General features: G+C 65.0%; 8 protein-coding genes across 8 annotated transcripts in view; 3 read left to right on the top strand and 5 right to left on the bottom strand.

The window, feature by feature from the left end:
• Positions 1-447: 447 nt before the first annotated feature.
• EMIHUDRAFT_218068 (hypothetical protein) lies at positions 448-1,518 on the top strand (the record flags this gene model as incomplete). The annotated part of the gene is made up of 1 exon (XM_005760383.1): positions 448-1,518. The coding sequence occupies one exon, from the start codon at positions 448-450 to the stop codon at positions 1,516-1,518; it is 1,071 nt and encodes a 356-aa protein (XP_005760440.1).
• Positions 1,519-1,783: 265 nt separating this feature from the next.
• Positions 1,784-4,165, bottom strand: EMIHUDRAFT_438455 (fumarate hydratase). The gene is made up of 5 exons (XM_005760382.1): positions 3,438-4,165; positions 3,322-3,348; positions 2,509-3,252; positions 2,318-2,440; positions 1,784-2,198 (listed from the first exon to the last, which is right to left on the bottom strand). The coding sequence occupies exons 1-5, from the start codon at positions 4,119-4,121 to the stop codon at positions 2,073-2,075; spliced, it is 1,704 nt and encodes a 567-aa protein (XP_005760439.1). The 5' UTR covers positions 4,122-4,165; the 3' UTR covers positions 1,784-2,072.
• A 2,120-nt stretch (positions 4,166-6,285) lies between these two features.
• On the top strand, positions 6,286-8,682 carry FH (fumarate hydratase; the record flags this gene model as incomplete). Its single annotated transcript, XM_005760381.1, has 8 exons — positions 6,286-6,579; positions 6,677-6,772; positions 6,862-7,221; positions 7,299-7,400; positions 7,585-7,618; positions 7,695-7,750; positions 7,962-8,213; positions 8,334-8,682. The coding sequence occupies 8 exons, from the start codon at positions 6,286-6,288 to the stop codon at positions 8,469-8,471; spliced, it is 1,332 nt and encodes a 443-aa protein (XP_005760438.1). The 3' UTR covers positions 8,472-8,682.
• Positions 8,683-8,821: 139 nt separating this feature from the next.
• On the bottom strand, positions 8,822-9,139 carry EMIHUDRAFT_218063 (hypothetical protein; the record flags this gene model as incomplete). The annotated part of the gene is made up of 1 exon (XM_005760380.1): positions 8,822-9,139. The coding sequence occupies one exon, from the start codon at positions 9,137-9,139 to the stop codon at positions 8,822-8,824; it is 318 nt and encodes a 105-aa protein (XP_005760437.1).
• Positions 9,140-9,397: 258 nt separating this feature from the next.
• EMIHUDRAFT_106352 (hypothetical protein) lies at positions 9,398-10,860 on the bottom strand (the record flags this gene model as incomplete). Its single annotated transcript, XM_005760379.1, has 2 exons — positions 9,398-10,124; positions 10,172-10,860. The coding sequence occupies 2 exons, from the start codon at positions 10,858-10,860 to the stop codon at positions 9,398-9,400; spliced, it is 1,416 nt and encodes a 471-aa protein (XP_005760436.1).
• A 2,565-nt stretch (positions 10,861-13,425) lies between these two features.
• On the bottom strand, positions 13,426-14,625 carry EMIHUDRAFT_359119 (hypothetical protein). The gene has a single exon (XM_005760378.1). It carries the CDS (start codon positions 14,608-14,610, stop codon positions 13,519-13,521), a length of 1,092 nt encoding a protein of 363 aa, XP_005760435.1. The 5' UTR covers positions 14,611-14,625; the 3' UTR covers positions 13,426-13,518.
• A 237-nt stretch (positions 14,626-14,862) lies between these two features.
• Positions 14,863-15,972, top strand: EMIHUDRAFT_106350 (hypothetical protein; the record flags this gene model as incomplete). The annotated part of the gene is made up of 1 exon (XM_005760377.1): positions 14,863-15,972. The coding sequence occupies one exon, from the start codon at positions 14,863-14,865 to the stop codon at positions 15,970-15,972; it is 1,110 nt and encodes a 369-aa protein (XP_005760434.1).
• A 779-nt stretch (positions 15,973-16,751) lies between these two features.
• Positions 16,752-17,500, bottom strand: part of EMIHUDRAFT_106349 (hypothetical protein) — a gene marked incomplete at both ends in the record, with an annotated part of 8,098 nt that continues 7,349 nt past the window's right edge. The window contains one exon of the mRNA XM_005760376.1: positions 16,752-17,377. Coding sequence (XP_005760433.1) covers positions 16,752-17,377 — 626 coding nt within the window. The remainder of the gene's footprint in view (positions 17,378-17,500) is intronic.

Here is a 17,500-nt window from a genome sequence, read left to right as displayed (position 1 = left end):
GCGGCGGAGCGAGCGAGGACAGAGCAGGCCATCGCCGACCAGAAGAAGCTCGCCAGCGTGGGCGTGGAGGTGCGTCTCGGCACGGGCCGCTTCTCGGACCGCGTGCTGCCGCCGGCTTCGCCGCCGCCGCCGCCAGGAACCTTCGCGCAGGCTGCCAGCGGAGTGGCGGGTGGCGTCGCCGATGAGCTCGAGGCAATGCGGAAAGGCCTGCATCACTTTCGATTCGCACGACGGCAGCAGCCGCCTTCAGCCCCACCGCCCTCGGATCCGAGCTCATTTGCGTGGGCCTGGCCGGGGTAGGCGCCTGGCTCATTTTCTTTTCTTCTCGTACTGTGGTTTCCCGTGTGCAGTGTTGTTGTCCTAGCAGGAAGTCGCCCAGGCGACCGACACGAAATTCTTGTGCAGACGACACTTCTCGTCCAAGTGAGTCGACCAGGCCACGACGTCATGCCTCGCTTCACTCCGTGGGTGCTGGGAGTGGCCTCGATCACAGTCTGTGCCGTCATCTGGACCGCCGCCTCTGTGGTGAAGAAGCGCATCTTCAACGACCTCAGCTTTGACCAGCCGTTTGCGCTCTCGGTGGTCGCCAATGCGTGCTATGTCGTACACTTCCTGAGCTGGGGCGTGCGCTCGGCCGTCGCCTCGCGGCGTGCGGGCCGGAGACGGCGCGCGGACAATCGCGTCGAGCTGCTCGAGACGCCGCTGCCGCCAGAATTGGCCGCACCTGACCGCACATGGCGCGCCGAGGCGTGGGCGGCGCTGCTGATCATGCCCGTCTTCTTTGCGGGGCAGTGGAGTTACGGCGTGGGCCTGGCGATGACGTCGGTGACGTCGAGCACCGTCATCTGCACCACCTCCTCGGTCACCACCTTCCTTGGCTCGCGCTACTTCCTGAGCGAGCCGTCGTCGGCCAAAAAGTGGCTCGGCGTGCTGCTCTGCATCGCGGGCGCCGTGCTGCTGCTGCAGGGCGACCGCGCGCCCTCGGGCCCGGCCCCGTCGTGGGTCGGCGACCTGATCTGCTGGCTCTCCGCCCTCTTCTACTCTGCGTACGTCCTCCTCGTCCGCGCCCTCGTCCGCGACCCTCTCCAGTTCTTCTCCTTCCTCGGCGCCTATGTGCTCCTGCTCGGCGGCCCGGCGGTCGCGCTGCTGCTGCACTTCTCGCCCGCCTACGCGGGGCCCTTCTGGGCCTCCTTCAGCCCCGAGGTGCTCTGGCTCCTCCTCCTCACCGGCCTGCTCGACAACGCCCTCTCCCAGTTCTTCTGGGCGCAGGGCGTCCTCCTCACGTCCCCGACCGTCGCCACCGCCGGGCTCGGCCTGACCATCCCGCTCTCGGTGGCGTCCGACCTCCTCCTCGGCCACTCGGTGGGGCCGTGGCAGTACGCCGCCTCCGCCGTTGTCGGCGTCGGCTTCCTCCTCGTCAACCTCGGCCACCACGCGGCAAAGGAGGAGCCGGCGGACGACAACGCGGCGCCCCTGTCGGAGACGCGCCAAGAGGCGGCGGGCGGCGGGCGCCAATGACCCCGCAGGAGGGCAGGGTCGGGGGCAACCACCGTTGCCGTCCGTCACCACTAGACCACCGCTGCCACAGCCACCACCACCGCTGCCACACCCACACACACCTCGGTCACCGCGCACCCGCACCGCGACCGGTATCCGCGCACCCCCCACCCCTGACCCCTGTCGGCTGTCGCGCGGCTGTCGCCACCGCGGCGCGTCCACCCTCCGTCCAATCGAGCCCTTCCAGCGGCTATTATTATCCACCACTTATTACGAGTCGGGTCCAAAGACGTTCAAGCATCAAGTTGTAAGAAAAACCTGGGAGCGATCGCCGAGATCCGGCGCACTGCGCACACAGACCGACGCGCGCATGCGTGCCACACACCGGACCTTCGCAGCGCGCACACGCCGAGGGCATCACGGAGAGGTCGAACAGGCGAGGGCCCCACCCTCCCGAGTGAGTGCCTCACGAAGAGAAAAGCCGCGAAAAGCCGCGCTGCCCACGCCGGGCCCTCAGCCCTTCCGCGGGCACGCGACCAATCAGCCCTTCCGTAGGCGGCGGGAGGCAGCGGGCCTCAGACGGACCACTTTGCGAAGAAGTCGTTGCCCTTGTCGTCGACGACGATGAAGGCGGGGAAGTCCTCGACCTCGATCTTCCAGATCGCCTCCATGCCCAGCTCGGGGTACTCGAGCACCTCGACCTGGGAGGCGCGGCATCGGCACCGCCAGTGAGGGGCGGCGCAAGCGGGGGCGGCGCAAGGGCAGCACCGAGTGCGGGCCACGCGGCGTTGTGCCAGGGCGCGCGAGGGGCGGGCCGAGCCTTCTTGATCGAGTCCTGCGCGAGGATCGCCGCCGGCCCTCCGATCGAGCCGAGGTAGAAGCCGCCGTGCTTCTTGCACGCGTTGGTCACCGCCTTGGACCGGTTCCCCTTGGCGAGCATCACCTAGGAGGCTCCGAGAGGGTCCGTAGAAGGGCGTCGGCGCGCTGGGTCCTCCGCGTGCCTCGCCTCGCCTTGGAACCGCCGGCCGCCTGGAACGAGTCGACGTACGAGTCCATCCGGCCGGCGGTGGTGGGGCCAAACGAGCCGGACGCCATCCCGTCGGGCGTCTTTGCGGGGCCGGCGTAGTAGACGGCGTGGTCCTTGAGGTACTGGGGCATGCCTTCCCCGCTGTCGAGTCGCTCCTGGATCTTGGCGTGCGCAATGTCGCGGGCGACGACGATCGTGCCCGAGAGGGAGACGAGCGTCTTCGTGGGGTACTTTGTGAGGATGTTGAGGATGTCATCCATCGGCTGGTTGAGGTCGATCTTGACCGCCTCGCCGCTGCCCGACACGTCGACCTCCGGCAGGTACTTGGCGGGCTCCGTCTCGAGCTTCTCGAGGAACACGCCCTCCTCGCTGATCTTTGCCACCGCCTGCCGGTCGGCCGAGCACGAGACGCCGATCCCAACCGGGCACGACGCGCCGTGCCGCGGCAGCCGCACGACCCGCACGTCGTGGCAAAAGTACTTTCCGCCGAACTGCGCGCCGATCCCCATCGTCTGCGTGAGCTCGTGCACCTTCTTCTCAAACTCGACGTCGCGGAAGGCGTTGCCCATCGTCGAGCCCTCTGTCGGCAGCGTGTCGTAGTACCTCGCCGACGCGTACTTGACGGTCTTGAGCGTCATCTCCGCCGACAAGCCGCCGATCACGATCGCGAGGTGGTACGGAGGGCACGCCGCCGTGCCGAGCGTCGCGATCTTCTCCTCGAGGAAGGCCTACCGACAGGGCGAGCGGCGCGCGTGAGAGGGCGCAACACCGCCTCCTCCGCCTCCTCCGGGGCGCGCCATCAGGTTCTTCTCGTTGAGGAGGGCCTGCCGAGGGAGCGAGGGGCGAGGGAGGCGAGGCCGCAGTGAGGCGAGGAAGGCGGGGCGAGGGCGGCAGCGAGGGCGAGGGGCGGCGCCTTCGTCTGCTGGAAGAGGAAGGTCTTGTTGGCCGACCCGCCGCCCTTGGCCATGAAGTGGAAGTTGTACTCGGCGCCCGGCGCCGCGTAGAGCTCGATCTGTGCGGGGAGGTTGTTCTTCGTGTTCGCCTCCGAGTACATGTCCAGCGGCGCCACCTGCGAGTAGCGCAGGTTCGTGCCCGTGTAGGTGTCAAACACGCCCCTCGCCAGCGCCGCCTCGTCCTCCCCGTCGGTCCAAACGTACTGGCCGCGCTTGCCCTGGACGATGGCGGTGCCTGTGTCCTGGCAGCCGGGCAGTACACGGCCCGCCGCCACGTTGGCATTCTTCAGCAGCTGCAGCGCGACGAATCGGTCGTTGTCTGTCGCCTCTTTGTCTTTGAGGATATTCGACAGCTGTTGCAGGTGGCTGGGTCGCAGCAGGTGGGCGATGTCGGTCATCGCCGTCGCAGCGAGCAGCCGGAGCGCCTCCGGCTCCACATTGAGCACCTTCTTGCCGCCCACCTCCATCGTGCTGACGAGAGCCGACGAGTCGCTGCCATCGGAACACGGCACCTTCCTCAGCTCGTACGGCAGCGGCTTGGTCGACTGGAAGAGGTCCGCGTACTTGAACTCTGGCATGGCGGAGAAGGCGCGCCGCAGCGCTGCTCGTCTCGCAGGCGCGGCGCGGGCTCTCGCGAAAAGCATGGCAACAGACGGTTGCTGGGACTGCCGGTGGGACTGCCGGCGCCCGAGTCTCCTCGGTCCGTCGCCGAGGGCCAAGTTTTTCTTCTTTATTAGGGTTGCCGGGAATTTACGGAAAGGAAAAAGAATCACCACAGACAACCCAAGGGAGGGATGGGAGAACGGCACGCCGCCACCACACAGGGATTTTAAGGAGAGGAGTGTGATGCGCTAGCCGTCGCCCACCCTGGGTCATGGTACATGGACAATGGACGGCGAGAGCTCTCTCGTCTCTCACGGAGACACAGGGACGTACACGCTAGCGTCGTGGTACACCCCTCACTAGACAGCGGTGCCGCGACTCGCCACGCGTCCTCGCCTCGCTCTGCGTGCCGCCAGCCGCCCCTGACGTGGAAGCGTCGTCTCGTTCTGATCATTTCGTCGGCGACTCTTGCGGGCGGTGTGGCTTCTGCGTGGTTCGCGACGGACATCGACTGCACAAAGAACTCGCCGGGCCGTCCGTGCAACCCGGTGGGCGGCGTGGCGACGCTAAACTGGTTCACCGCCTGGATGGCAATTCTCAGCGCCTCGTTCTACCTCGCTCGCGCCGCGTACCCTGCAGGCGCCGGCGCCCACTGCCTGCGCCTGCTGTGGGAGATTGTGGCGGGAGGGACGCCCGTGGTGAGCCTCGGGGGATGGGCTCTCTACGGCTACGCGACGCAGGTCGACCTCGCCGAGGACGCGCAGCGGACGGGCGTGCGCTTCTTTCTGTCGCCCTTCTGCCTCGTGTGCCACTCGCTCAACGCCGTGGCGATGGGCATTGAGCTGGCTTCTCCCGACGCCCTCCCGCTCCGACCTCTGCGCCTTGGCGGTGCATCAGTCGGGAGCCTCGTCATTAGTGCCTACCTTGTTTTTGAGTGGTTCATCTACGAGCCAAAGTTCCACACGGCGCACTACTTCATGGTCGATCTGGAGCGGCCGCGCCTTTGCCTCTTTTGCGTGCACGCGATTGTGGCAGGCAGCCTCGCGTGGTATCACTGGGCGCAGGGCCGGCAGGCTGCCTCCAGCAAGGCTGACTGATTTATGATGCAGCGTCATGTGCCTGTTGCCAAAGCGGATGCAGTTGTTGTCGTGACCGTTCCGTCCTTTTTACGGTGTATGTGGCTCTTACGTGCATTCCCGTACTGTGCTGCACGAATGGTTGGGCAGGTGTGAACAACACCTCCTGACCACGGCGCCGAAGGCGCCTGTTGATAGGTCAAGGTGATAGCCCTGGATGAGCAATGCATACGCCTAGTTGGACCTCAGATCACCCGCCCGCGTCCCGGTCGCCGGTGCGGTCTGCCGTCGCGGATTTGTGACTCCGCCGCACCGCGCCGCGGCCGGGGGCCGTCCGGAGGCCGAGGATGGCCGTGGCGGACCGGGACGAGCTCCCGGAGGTGAAGTGTCAGTGTATGTATTGTAGATACCAACCATGTCCACAATATCTCTCAGTCTAGCTAATTTAAGCTAAAGCCAGGGCCCGGGGAGGCGATGCCGGGTCCGTACAGCAGCTTGATGGTGCTTCGCCGGCGTGCGTCCCGGAGCGGTCCCGGACGGGCGGTCCGTGGGAGGAAAACTCAGGGCAACGCCGACGCCGCTCTGATTCGACTTTTAACTTCAAACAAGAGCAAAGACAGTCGCACGCGCCGCAGCGCGGCGGCGTGCGACTGTCAGGAGCGGATCCGTCAGTTAGTCGTGTTCACGCCGGCATCGTGCCCTGACTAACCTGCCCCACCATTCGCGGCGACGAGTATGAGCTCTGATCGCCGAACGCCGTTCGCCGTGACTGTGACCGGGGACCCCGCTCTGGTGAGGACTGAAAGGTGACGTGAGGCAGGGCGCCCCCCCCAGACAGCCCGTCGTCCCGACGGGGACGCCACCACCCTCGCCCAGGGATCTACAACGCTGTCTTAAGGTCCGACCTGTGGGCTCTGCCTGCGCTCGGCACCGGGCACCGCCTCGGTATACAAAATGCGCCTCGGCCGCCTGCGGGCGGACCCTTACAGATCACACATTCCCGTAGGAGGACTCTGTTCTCAATTTGTTCTTTTCGCACGAACCATCCTGAAAATTCCCTTTTCGAAGCACAAAAAAGAAATTGCAGCTTTCGCGGACTCTCCGAGGCCCACGCCGCCTCGCCTCTTTGATGCGAGACCAGGGCTGCGCCACTCGGAGCGAGTCGGACGCCTTCGGGCCGATCGAGGTGGCCGACTCGGCGCTGTGGGGCGCGCAGACGCAGCGCAGCATCCAGAACTTTCCGATCGGCGGCGCGGCCGCGCGGATGCCGCTGCCGGTGGTGCGGGCGTTTGGCGTGGTGAAGAAGTGCGCCGCGCAGTACAACGTCGACGCGGGCCGCCTCGAGCCGCGGCTGGGCCAGGCCATCGTGCAGGCGGCCGACGAGCTCATCGCGGGAGCGCTCGACGAGCACTTTCCGCTCGTCGTCTTTCAGACGGGCAGCGGCGCGCCCAGGCAAACCTGGACGGGCTAGGAGCTTCCGGAACCTCGAAAGGGCCCATCGCGTAGGCAGCGGCACGCAGACCAACATGAACGTGAACGAGGTGCTGTCCAACCGCGCCATCCAGCTGCTCGGCGGCGTGGTCGGCTCCAAGTCGCCCGTCCACCCGAACGACCACGTCAACATGGGCGACTCCTCCAGCGGCTCCTTCCCGACGGACCTGCAGGGAGGCTCCGAGAAGGCGCGTGGAGGGTCCCTGTAGGCCAGTCCTCCAACGACTCCTTCCCGGCCGCCATGTCGATCGCCGCGGCGACGGAGCTCGAGCGCTCGCTCCTGCCGTCCCTCGAGGCGCTGCGTGCTGCGCTCACCGCCAAGGCGGCCGAGTTCGCGTCGATCGTCAAGATCGGGCGCACGCACACGCAGGACGCGACGCCGCTCACGCTCGGCCAGGAGTTCGGCGGCTACGCGCAGCAGATCGCCTACGGCGCCAGCCGCGTGCGGGCGGCGCTGCCGCGGCTGCAGGAGCTGGCGCTCGGAGGGACGGCGGTGGGGACGGGGCTCAACACGGTGGAGGGGTACGGCGAGGAGATCGCCGCGCGGATCGCGAGCGAGACCGGCCTCCCGTTCGTGACGGCGCGCACTCCCGCGGCGAGCAGAGGGAGAGGGAGAGGGGCCCGGATGAGGCGGCGCGGAGCTCCGGGCAGGCGCCGAACAAGTTTGAGGCGCTCGCTGCGCACGACGCGATGGTGGAGGCGTCGGGCGCGCTCAACGTGCTCGCGTGCTCGCTCAACAAGATCGCGAACGACGTGCGCTTCCTTGGCAGCGGGCCTCGCTCCGGCTTGGGCGAGCCCTCTCTCCCCCTCTCTCACTGCGCCCCTCTCTCTCTCCCGCTCCTCGAGACCCATCCAACAACCCGCCCGAACAGGAGAGCGCTCCGGCAGTCCTACCCCAACCCCGACCCTGACCCCAACCCCAACCCCGACCCGACAGGAGAGCTCTCTCTGCCTGCAAACGAGCCGGGCTCGTGCCGCGTGTTGCTGCGGCAGGGTGCACAGCTGCACCGCAGCGCCTCTTCACACGCCGTCCGCCCCCGTCCACAGGCTCGTCCATCATGCCGGGCAAGGTGAACCCGACGCAGTGCGAGGCGCTCACGATGGTCTGCGCGCAGGCGAGATGGCAGCCGAGATGGCAGCCGAGATGACGCAGCCGAGATGGCAGCCGAGATGTCGCAGCCGAGATGACGCAGCCGAGATTGCAGCTCGCTTGACACTGCGACGGTGTGCGTTTTCGGCGACCGGCTCCGGCTTCCTAGGTCGGGAGTGACTCGGCGCGCCAGGTGGCAGAAACGGCTTTCTCTCTCTCTGCAGGTGATGGGCAACCACGTCGCCATCACCGTGGGAGGCGCACAGGGCCACTTCGAGCTCAACGTCTTCAAGCCGCTCATGATCTCCAACCTGCTCTCCTCGACGCGCTTGCTCGCCGACTCGTGCCGCTGCTTCACCAAGTCGTGCGTCGCCGGCATCGAGCCGAACCGCGCCCGGATCCGGCAGCTGATGGAGTCGTCTCTCATGCTCGTCACGGCGCTCAACCCGCACATCGGGTACGACAAGGCCTCGCAGGTGCGGCCACGCAGCGGGGAGAGTGCTTCCGCACCCCGCCAGAGCCGGGAGACTCGAGCGCATACACTGCATCAGGCGCCCACATCCCACATCACTTTCCCCTGCCACTCGCGCGCGCAGGTCGCAAAGAAGGCGCACGCGGAGGGCACCACCCTCATCGAGGCGGGAGGGCCCGCGGGGCTCGGCTTCTTCACGCCGGAGCAGTTTGCGCAGTGGGTCGTCCCAGAGCAGATGGTTGGGCCGGCGCCGAAAAAGTAAGGAGCCTCGCCGCGGGGCCGCCTCGCCGCCGCGCGCTGGGGGAGGCGGCGAGGGGGCGCCAGTTACGATGGGGCGTGGCGCGCTCGCGCCTGGCCAGCGCGGTAGGGTCGAGCTAGCATTGTAGGAGATAGCTCAGTGTCAGTCGCTGACTACACCACAGGGGTCAGAGGCATCCGGTTCGTTGTGGCATCCTCTCTCGCGGAGCATTTTTTGTCTCTCTCCTCACTCTCGGACGCGGTCGGACCGTCGGAGAGATATAGAGAGTCGACCCTCCATGCTCCAATCTGTGCGCACACAAAGACAATTCCCACAAATCAGGTACTATATTACTTGTACTTGTACCACATGAGCTAGCTCATGGCCTCCTCCAATTTCGCCAGCACATCTCCCAGGCTGTCCAGCTTGGCCTGCTGCTGCGCGTCGAGGGCGTCGCCCTCCGAAGCCCTTTGCTGCAGCGCCTCGATATCTCGGAGCTTCTTATTGAGGGCGCGCACGCGCCGCTCCGCATCGGTAGGGCGAGGCCCTTTGCGCAGCGGCGTCTGTCCATGACATCGCTTCTTTGCGATTTTGACCTTGCCGCTTTCCTGTTCGTGCGCCGCTTTCGCCGAGGCCGTGATCGGCGTCGTCTTTCTCTTCTTCGTGAGCTTCTTGCCGGTCTTGCCGGGCATGGTGCTCGGACGGCGCGCGCGCGAATGAGAAGCTCAGTAAAGCCGAAAGCTCAGTGCAGATAGCGGAAGCTGTGGAGGCGCAGGGAGGCGCAGGAGGCGCTGGAGGAAACCTCGTGGCCGAGCGAGAGAGGCCACGAACTGAAAGAATTTACCCTGGGATCGCGCGAGACCCGGGGGCTGCGAACAGAAAGAAAATCGATTATCTTTCTTTTTTGTTTATGGCGGCTGACAGGCTCGACACAGGGTCGACGGCGGAGCTCAGACGGGCATGGGAACCGAGATCATGAAACAGTCGTCTAGTCCATCTCCTCGACTTGGAAGACATCGTTCGCCAGCCACGCGGCCAGGCTCTCGTAGCTCCCTGACGAGCGAAACCTCGCGTGTGAACACGTCGTTGGCGTTGTCGGCGAGCGAGTCGAGCAAGTTGTACTCCATCAGTTTCTTGAGAAGCGCCGACCGCTCCTTGAGCGCCTTCTGCGAAGTCTTCATCTCGTCTTTATCGAAGCCATAGAAGTCCGAAAACTGCTCGAGCGTGATCTCCACAAACGGCCGCCCAAGTGCCTCCGTCGCCGCAATGGAAACGGGCACAGACGGGCAGAAAGCGATGGCCTCGCGCCCGCAGTTCGCCCGGAGCTCGATTGTACTCGTACGGCGCGATGGCGACGGAGGGCCCGGGGCGGACGTCCCTGCCTCGCGCTTGATGGTCGTGCAACTCTTCAGGTAGTTCTCCAGCGTGTAGACGAACTGGCTGGGTTGGAAGCGAACGGTGCGGGCGTTGAGGTCGGAGCCCGGTGCGCGGCGCTTGCGCGAAAGCAGCTCTGCTGAGGTCGGTGCTTCCATGCCGTAGTTTGTCACGAGGATCGGCAGCAATGTGGGCGGCTTCTTTGGTAGCCGAAACGGAATCAGCTCCTGCCCCTCCTCGCCCTGCTCCCAGTTTGGCTCCCACTGCTTGCCGGGAAGGGCCTTCGTGCGCCGAGCCACCCCTCTTTGCCGGGCAAAACGGTCTCGAATAAGCCGTAGATCGAGCCGCACGAGTACAAGGACGCGTTGCACGGGGGCAGGATGTAGTCGCAGCTGAGAGCGCTGATCTGATTCAGAGAGCTGTTGCTCGGGCTCACGTCCAAGATGATGACGTCGAAGTTGTGCTTGTCCGCCAGCTTGTTCAGGATGTAGTTGATAATGCCGATGGGCTTCACGTTCTTGTCGGCAAGCGACTGGTCCTCGAGCGCTGCAGTGATGTCGCGCTCGAACTTAAAGATGAGCTGGCTGCCCTTCAGCAGCCACAGCTTGCCCTCGAAGAAGTCGGGGTTGCACTCGGAGATAGAGGTGGCGTCATTCAACAGCTTGTCGAGCCTGTCCTGCTTGGACAGAGTAAAGTGCGCGTTCAGCATCTGGTACAGAGGCGTCTTCAGCATGTCGCTCACAAACGCGGACATGTCCGAGTTAAACTTTGTGAGATGCAATTTGTCGGATCCGACTCGCGTCTCTCCGCCGCCCGCCATGGCCACGAGCGCACCTGCAGCGTCGGCAGACTGGCTGCCGGTATCGGACGTCGCGTCGTCGTAGTCCGTGTTCCAGAACTGCGTGGCATTGCACTGCGGGTCGAGGTCCACGATCAGAACCTTCTTGCCCTGCTTCGCAAACGCGGCTGACAGGTTGATCGTAATGGTCGTCTTGGACGCGCCGCCCTTGTAGTTGTAGACGCAAACCTTGACCGTCATCTGCGAGGCGCGCGCGCACACGACCCGCCAAGGCTGCCGGCACCAACTTGATTCGCGGATGCGCGTCCACCGGCGGAGGTATGTGGGGTGCCGAATGCGAACGGGGGTGCTGGATGCGTTGGGCGACCCGACGGGCGTTGTTGTTCATAGATAGGTTGATAAGAAACAAGAAGCTCACATCGCACAGACAGTGAGAGCCCCACCTGTCCCCCTGATCGTTCTTCCAAAATCCTGCTCGTGCAGGTGGGGACCCTGTCCTCGTCCCATCCCTCGTTTGGCGTGTCTGTTTTCTTTCTTTCTTTCTGAGGGTGTGAGAGGCGGACCTAAGGAATTCATACTCTCTCGTGAGCTGTCAACAGACGCAGCTGTCTTCACCGCGCGAGAAATTTCTTTTTCTCTCTTTTTGCCGCCGTGAGGGCCTCCAGGCTTCTCTTGCAACCGCTCCGCTCTCCGCTCCCGCCGAATGTCTCGCCTCGCCGCGTGCCTGCAACACCTCCCTGTGGAAATGCTCGCCGAGACAGCAGCCGCGGCGCTGCAGCGATGCCCGGACCTGCTGCGGCGAGCCGAGCAGGCACTTCCGGTTCCCGACTGGGCGATCGAGAGAGTACTGCTCTCGCCCGACCTGCTCCAATGCATCTTCTCCAGCCTTACTCGCGAGGGCTTCGGCGCCGCTGCCGTCTGTGCCACGTGGGCCGCGGTGTGGGATGCCAAGCTCAAGGCGGCAAAGTGGCTCCGACCGGACGAGGCGTGCGACCGCAACCTCGCACTGATGCTCGCGCGCATCTTTATGCGCAACGACAAGCTCAGCGGTCATGACCACGACGTCTTCTTCGATGGCCCGTGCCCGGTGTTTCGGTTGAGCAGCTTCGGCCAGGGGCTTTGCGTCGCGGAGGCCTCCAGGGCTAGCCTTGTGCCTTCACTGCAGCTCGCCTTCGACGAGCAGCAGTCGTTCGCGTCAGTGTCCCAGTCGTCGATAATCTCGTTTGGAAGTCTGGCGACCAGTTTCGTCACCGCCGGACCTCACATTCATTTGAAGCAGCTCGGACTCGATGGCGTCGATACACGTCACTGGTGGCCAATCTTAGCGTCGATTGAGGAGAACGCTGCTTACTACCTGAGCCGGCAAAGCTCCCTGAGTCTCACGCTAGTGTGCGTTCGGGTGCGATTCCCACCGGTTTTCAACTGGGTAAATCTGTGGCCCGGCAACGTCTGTAGCACGAAGCTGCTCTTCGACCAACCGCGGGTGCCGGTTGGCATGGCCCTGTGCGGGAACTGCCTCGCGATCGGCTTCAACCCTTGCTTCGACGAGGACGATGAGGAGACTATCTTTGCCGGCCCATGTGTCAACGTCTACGACTCGAGCACTTTCGAGCTGCTGAACAGCTTCGAGCCCTTCACCTCGCTCGCGGGATACAAGCTCAAGGCGCTCGCAAGCCACTCTGGCTGCCTTTACGTTGGGGCTGATCGCCAGGAGCACGTTGGCGTCCTGCATGTACTTTCCTTGCAGGGTCGACTCATCCGAGAGTACAGCTTCGAGGGGCGCCTGATCGACATCAGCATCTCGCACGGGCGCCTCTACTCTCTCTCCGAGATTCCGGCCGGTGTCGAGCTGTCGGTGCACGACCTCAGCTCGACCACAAAGCTCGACTCCTACCCGCGGAGTCTCTACTTTCTCGACACTGAAGAGCACCTAGGCGCGCACCTGCGCCTTGCATGCACCGCGACGCACGTGATCGTTTACTTCGGCGGAGAGCTCAACGATGGCAACCTCGCTGATCCAAGAGTTTGGAGGGCGGCAACCGTTCGCACGTTCCGTGTCCTCGGGACGGAGCTCGTTCCCCTGAGCCAGCTACAGGAGGAGGGTGGCGAGACGGCGGCGGCGGAGGAGGCGGACGGAGAGCTTTTCCAGCGGCTGGTGGACGCCGTGCCGTCTGCGTCGAGCCTCGCAGACCTGCGCGCCCTGCACGTCCTCCTCGCCGAGTATCCGGGGGATCTCGACCAGCGAGACGACGGAGGGTGCACGCTACTTCTCCGCGCCATCGAGAGCTCGCGCGGCGCCGTCGCGCAGCTCCTCCTCGAGTACGGCGCCTGCCCGGAGGAGCCGGACGCGAACGGGCGCACGCCTCTCCACGCAGCCGCGCAGGCCAGCGACGCTCCACCTCCCGCGCTGTCTTATACGCTAGGCACAAGTCTGGCTCTCACGCTTCGCCATGCCCCACCCCCTCCAGGCCGGCGACGTTGCGCTAGTACAGCAGCTGCTGGAGTGCGGCGCGGACCCCTCCGCCCTAGACGGCGAGTCGCGCGGGACGGCGGAGGTCGCTCGTGCTGCGGGCCACGACCAGCTCGCCCTCCTGTGCGGCGATGGCGCGGGAAGCGCCCTTGCGAGCAGCGACGACTCGTTCAGCGACGAGTCGTCAAGCGATGAGGAAGGTTCGGCGGTCATTAGCGACGTGGACGCGTCGGATGAGGATGACTTGAGCTCAGTTTGACGAGACAAGCTTTAGCGACGGCACAGCCGCTGAGCCGTGAGCGCGGCGTCGTTGCGCGGCGTGAACCGCGCCGAAGGAAAAATATGAGTTTATCGTGCTCGATTGCCCCCGAGCCCGTCACCATACACATGCAACACAAAACCAACGCAAGGCAACGCAGGTCCCCCGCTCATCGCACCGCCTCAATCGAGATTGGCTTGGAGCAGTACACGCACTCACCAAAGAGGCGGTTGAAGGACTGCTGCGTCGAGGGCAGCGCCTGCAGCCACTCGGCAAGGCACGCCTGGTGGAAGGGCTTGGCGCAGCCGTCGCACGCGACGTTGGGCGGCTCGCCGTCGAGGAGGTACTCGTAGCAGATGGCGCACTCGACCGAGTAGTCGGCCGCGTCCGCCGCGTCCGCCGCGACGGGCGACGGCAGGGCCAGCCCAAGTAGCGCCTGCAGGTTGAGCCGCACGCGCCGCTCGGGCCGCCACTCGGCGAGGCGCGAGTTGAGGGCGCGGCGCAGCGGCGCGATGGAGCGCTCCGCGCCGAGGAAGCGCAGCTCGGGCAGGGACGAGGGGGCGGTCGGGTGGAGCGTCACCAGCAGCGAGCAGTGGCCGCCGAGTGCGAGCCGGCGGTGGCAGACGTCTCTCGTCGGGTGCTTTGGCTCGAGCACCCACGCCTCGCGATCGAGGTCGTCCAGCTCGTCCCACAGCGACTGGTGGGCCGCCAGCGCGCCGCGGAACTGCGCCGCCGCCGCCGCGAGCGACGGCCTCTCCCCGGGCGCCCACCGCAGCTCGAACGGCGCGGGCAGCGCGGCGCGAGCGACGGGTGAGCGGGCAGGGTAGTCGGGCGGCAGCGAGAGAGTGAGCACGTGCGCGCGGCGCGCGGTGTCGTCGATCGTCAGCTGCAGCTCGTCAAGCGACGGCGAGAGGCCGCAGAGCGACGCCCACCCGATCCCGTCCACCTCTGCGATCAGCTGCTCGTAAAAGGCGGCGGGCGGCAGCGCGGGCGTCAGCGAGCCGGCCAGCGCGTCGGCGGCGAGCTGCCGCTCGAGCACCTCGCGCAGCTCTCCCACAAAGCCTCCTACCGACGTGGCGTGCTGCAGACGCCGCAACACCGCCACTTCGTGCCCAGCGAGCGCCGTGTGCAGCCGCGGGCACCCGTGCAGGCGGGCGCCGCCGGCGCCACCGGGAGGCGAGATGTAGAGCGCAAAGTCGTGGCGCCCGACCCGCAAGTATCCGGCCGTCGCGCCGCCGTCAGTGACGAGGCAGTCGGTCATCGAGCGGCTTGAGTGTCGCCCACTCATCACGGCGTGGCGGGACGAGAAATCGGGTTTAGTTTTTGCCTTCTTTGTCCTTATCATTTTTGCCAAAGCAGCCGTCGTTCGCGGGCCGCTCACTCGAGTTCTCGCTCCCAGCCAAACACCGCCTTTGAATATCGCGAAACATTCCACTTCCGTTCCATGCATGTCTGCCCTCAGAGCTCATGTGCACCGCGTGAGGCTCGAGCCGCTGCTCCGTTCTTAGAGCTCATGTGCAACAACCGCGTGAGGCTCGAGCCGTTGCTGCCACCCGAGCAAAAGGCCCATTCGCGACAGCACTATGTCGGGCTCGCCTACAATACCGCCGCGACGTTGACCTTTGGCCTCGTCTCGGTGCTTGTGAAGCTCGCCGGCCTTCCCACGCCACTCATGCTTCAGGTGCGCTCGTTGACGCAGTGGAGCATGGCCCTGGTGGCCGTCGCGCTGCGCCTTCGACGCGTGCGCCAGCAATCGCCCCCAGCGCCATCCCTCCCGATAGCCATCAGCTCGCCGTCGCCGCCTCCCTCCGCTGCAGACCTCCTCTTTGCGCCTGCTGGGCACCGTGTGCTACTTGTACTCCGCTCCTTGATGTACTGGGCCTTTATGATGCTCTGGTGGGCGGCGCTGGTGCACATGCCACCCGGCGATGCGGTTGCAATCGTCTACCTCAACCCGATCCTCACCGCCATCTTTGCCTCGATCCTGCTCTCCGAGCCAATCAACGCGGCCGTGCCGTACTGTTGCGTCCTCGCCACGGCTGGAGTCGCCCTTATCGTCCGGCCCTCTTTCCTCTTTGGTGGCGCGCCTGTGACACCAGCCTACGCCACGGGCCTCAGCCTCGCCTTTGGCTCTGCAGTGATGGCGGGACTGCTTCCCCTCGCCGTGCGCAAGTCGAAAGACGTTCACTGGAGCACCGTCGAGCACATCACCGCCATCCTCGCCTCCTTTGTCTTCACGCCCGTCTTCCTCATCTCTTGGCTCGCCACGCCCGGCAGTGGCGAGGGCACCGTCCCCGATAAGCTCGGGCGGCTCCTCGAGCCCGGCGGGCTCCTGTGCAGCTGGCGCTCGGCGCTGGTGGTTCTCATCGCCGGCATTGGCTTCTTTGGGCTCGCGATGCAGACGAGCGGATATCAAAAGGTGGAGTCGACGGCAACTGCGGCGGTGATGGCCTACCTGGAGGTACCATTCGTCTTTCTTCTCCAGTCGCTCTTCTTTGGTGAGGCTGCCGACGCGGTCAAGCTGCTCGGCGTCACGCTCCTCGTAGCCTCGGGCGTGCTCAACCTGTGGCACGGCGAGATCGCTCGGATCGTTGGGGGGAGGCGGCGGGCGGAGTTTAATTAGGCCGGTGAGAAGTGCACACACACACGCTCGCTAACGGATGATCGTCGTCATCAGTCGAGACGTGACGCGTGTGGGCAGTGGGTGTGCAGATTGGAGGTTATTTCACGTTTTAGTGATTAGAGGTTATTCTACGTAGATCACATCGATTCCGCATGGTACGGGACCCCTCGATCGACGATCGTCTCGCCCTCCCTCTCTCCCTCTGGTGTTCATACGGCTTTATATCGGACCGCGTGGGTGTCTCATGTAGCAAAATAACACGGTACAGGATATATCGAGAGGTGGTGGTGAAGAAGTGTCGCGTCCCCCCTCTATCTATCATCTCACAGGTGGAGACGTCGGCGGTGATGGCGGTGTGTGACAGATGCAGTTGCATAAAGCGGTTTTAGCTGCTAGGAAGAAGGAAGCCTGCTACCGTATACCCCGGGCCGCGGGGCCCGGTGCCGACCCTCGACAGCGCCGATAGCGATTTCCCGCGGCACCCTCCGGTTTTGGAGCCGTTGTGTAGCTAGCACGGTCCGAGATGTGGTCTCAGTCATGTGTGAATGCTGTTTGGAAGTCCTTTGTCTAGATGCGTGGGGTAGCGCCACAGTTATGGGCGTGCTTGAGTGTGAAAAATCACCAAACCGTTCTCTAACTCGAACCGGAGACCGATCACACCACGACTCTCCGCACTACTGACGGCTGTACATGTCCTGCACTAGGGAATACATGGAGTACTCGAACCGGACCGATCGCACCGCGACTCAGCATGTTCATGTCACCTGCACTATACATCCTCACAGGACACAGCAGGTGTAGTGCTGCTTCCCCTCATCTGCAATCGCGTTGAAGTCCGTATTTTCCGGTAATTCCGAGTCGGACGGCTCTTGGCCGTACTTGTCGACGTAGGAGTTGCACCTGATGTCGAGGTGATTTGTCGTCCACCCGATCTGGGTAAAGTCCCGCTTCCCATCCGGACGCTGCAGCGCAGTCCTCGCCATGCCAAGCCTGTCCGAGAGGTAGCACGGCTGCGGGCCCATGCCCCACTGGCTGCAATCCGTGTCGCCGGGCTCTCCAGTCGCGCCGGTTAGGCACGTCATCACCGATTCTTGCCTGACGTTGTCGTAAAAGGTGGTGCCGTCGCAGACCGCCGGCGTCGGCTGAATCGTTGGGTTGTTATAGGGGGGCCACGTGGTCATCGGCCCGCCAGGGCAGACCTCCTGCAGGGTGCAGAGCCGCATGCCCTCTGGGGCGCATTTGATGTCGCCCTTGGTTGCCCAGGTAGCCGATGGGCACTCGCCAAGCATGGCCACGGTTCCCAACTCACACCGGTCCTTGGTGTTCTGCCAGCTCATGGAGGTCGTAGAATGGCGGGAGTCGGGGGATTCATAAGGACGCCCGTCCGAGAACATGTGCACCGTGGCTGGCAGGAGGGGAGGAGACGGCGGCGACGGCGAGGGCCAGGGCCGCAGCGCGCCAGGGAGGCGCCGCCAGCCCCGCGGTTTGGACTCCCACTGTGGCGGGATGAATGCCCCCCCGAGGCCCA

The sequence above is a fragment of the Emiliania huxleyi genome (genome assembly GCF_000372725.1).
Source record: "Emiliania huxleyi CCMP1516 unplaced genomic scaffold EMIHUscaffold_76, whole genome shotgun sequence".
Classification (NCBI taxonomy): domain Eukaryota; phylum Haptophyta; order Isochrysidales; family Noelaerhabdaceae; genus Emiliania; species Emiliania huxleyi.
This window is presented reverse-complemented; position numbering and strand designations above follow the sequence as displayed.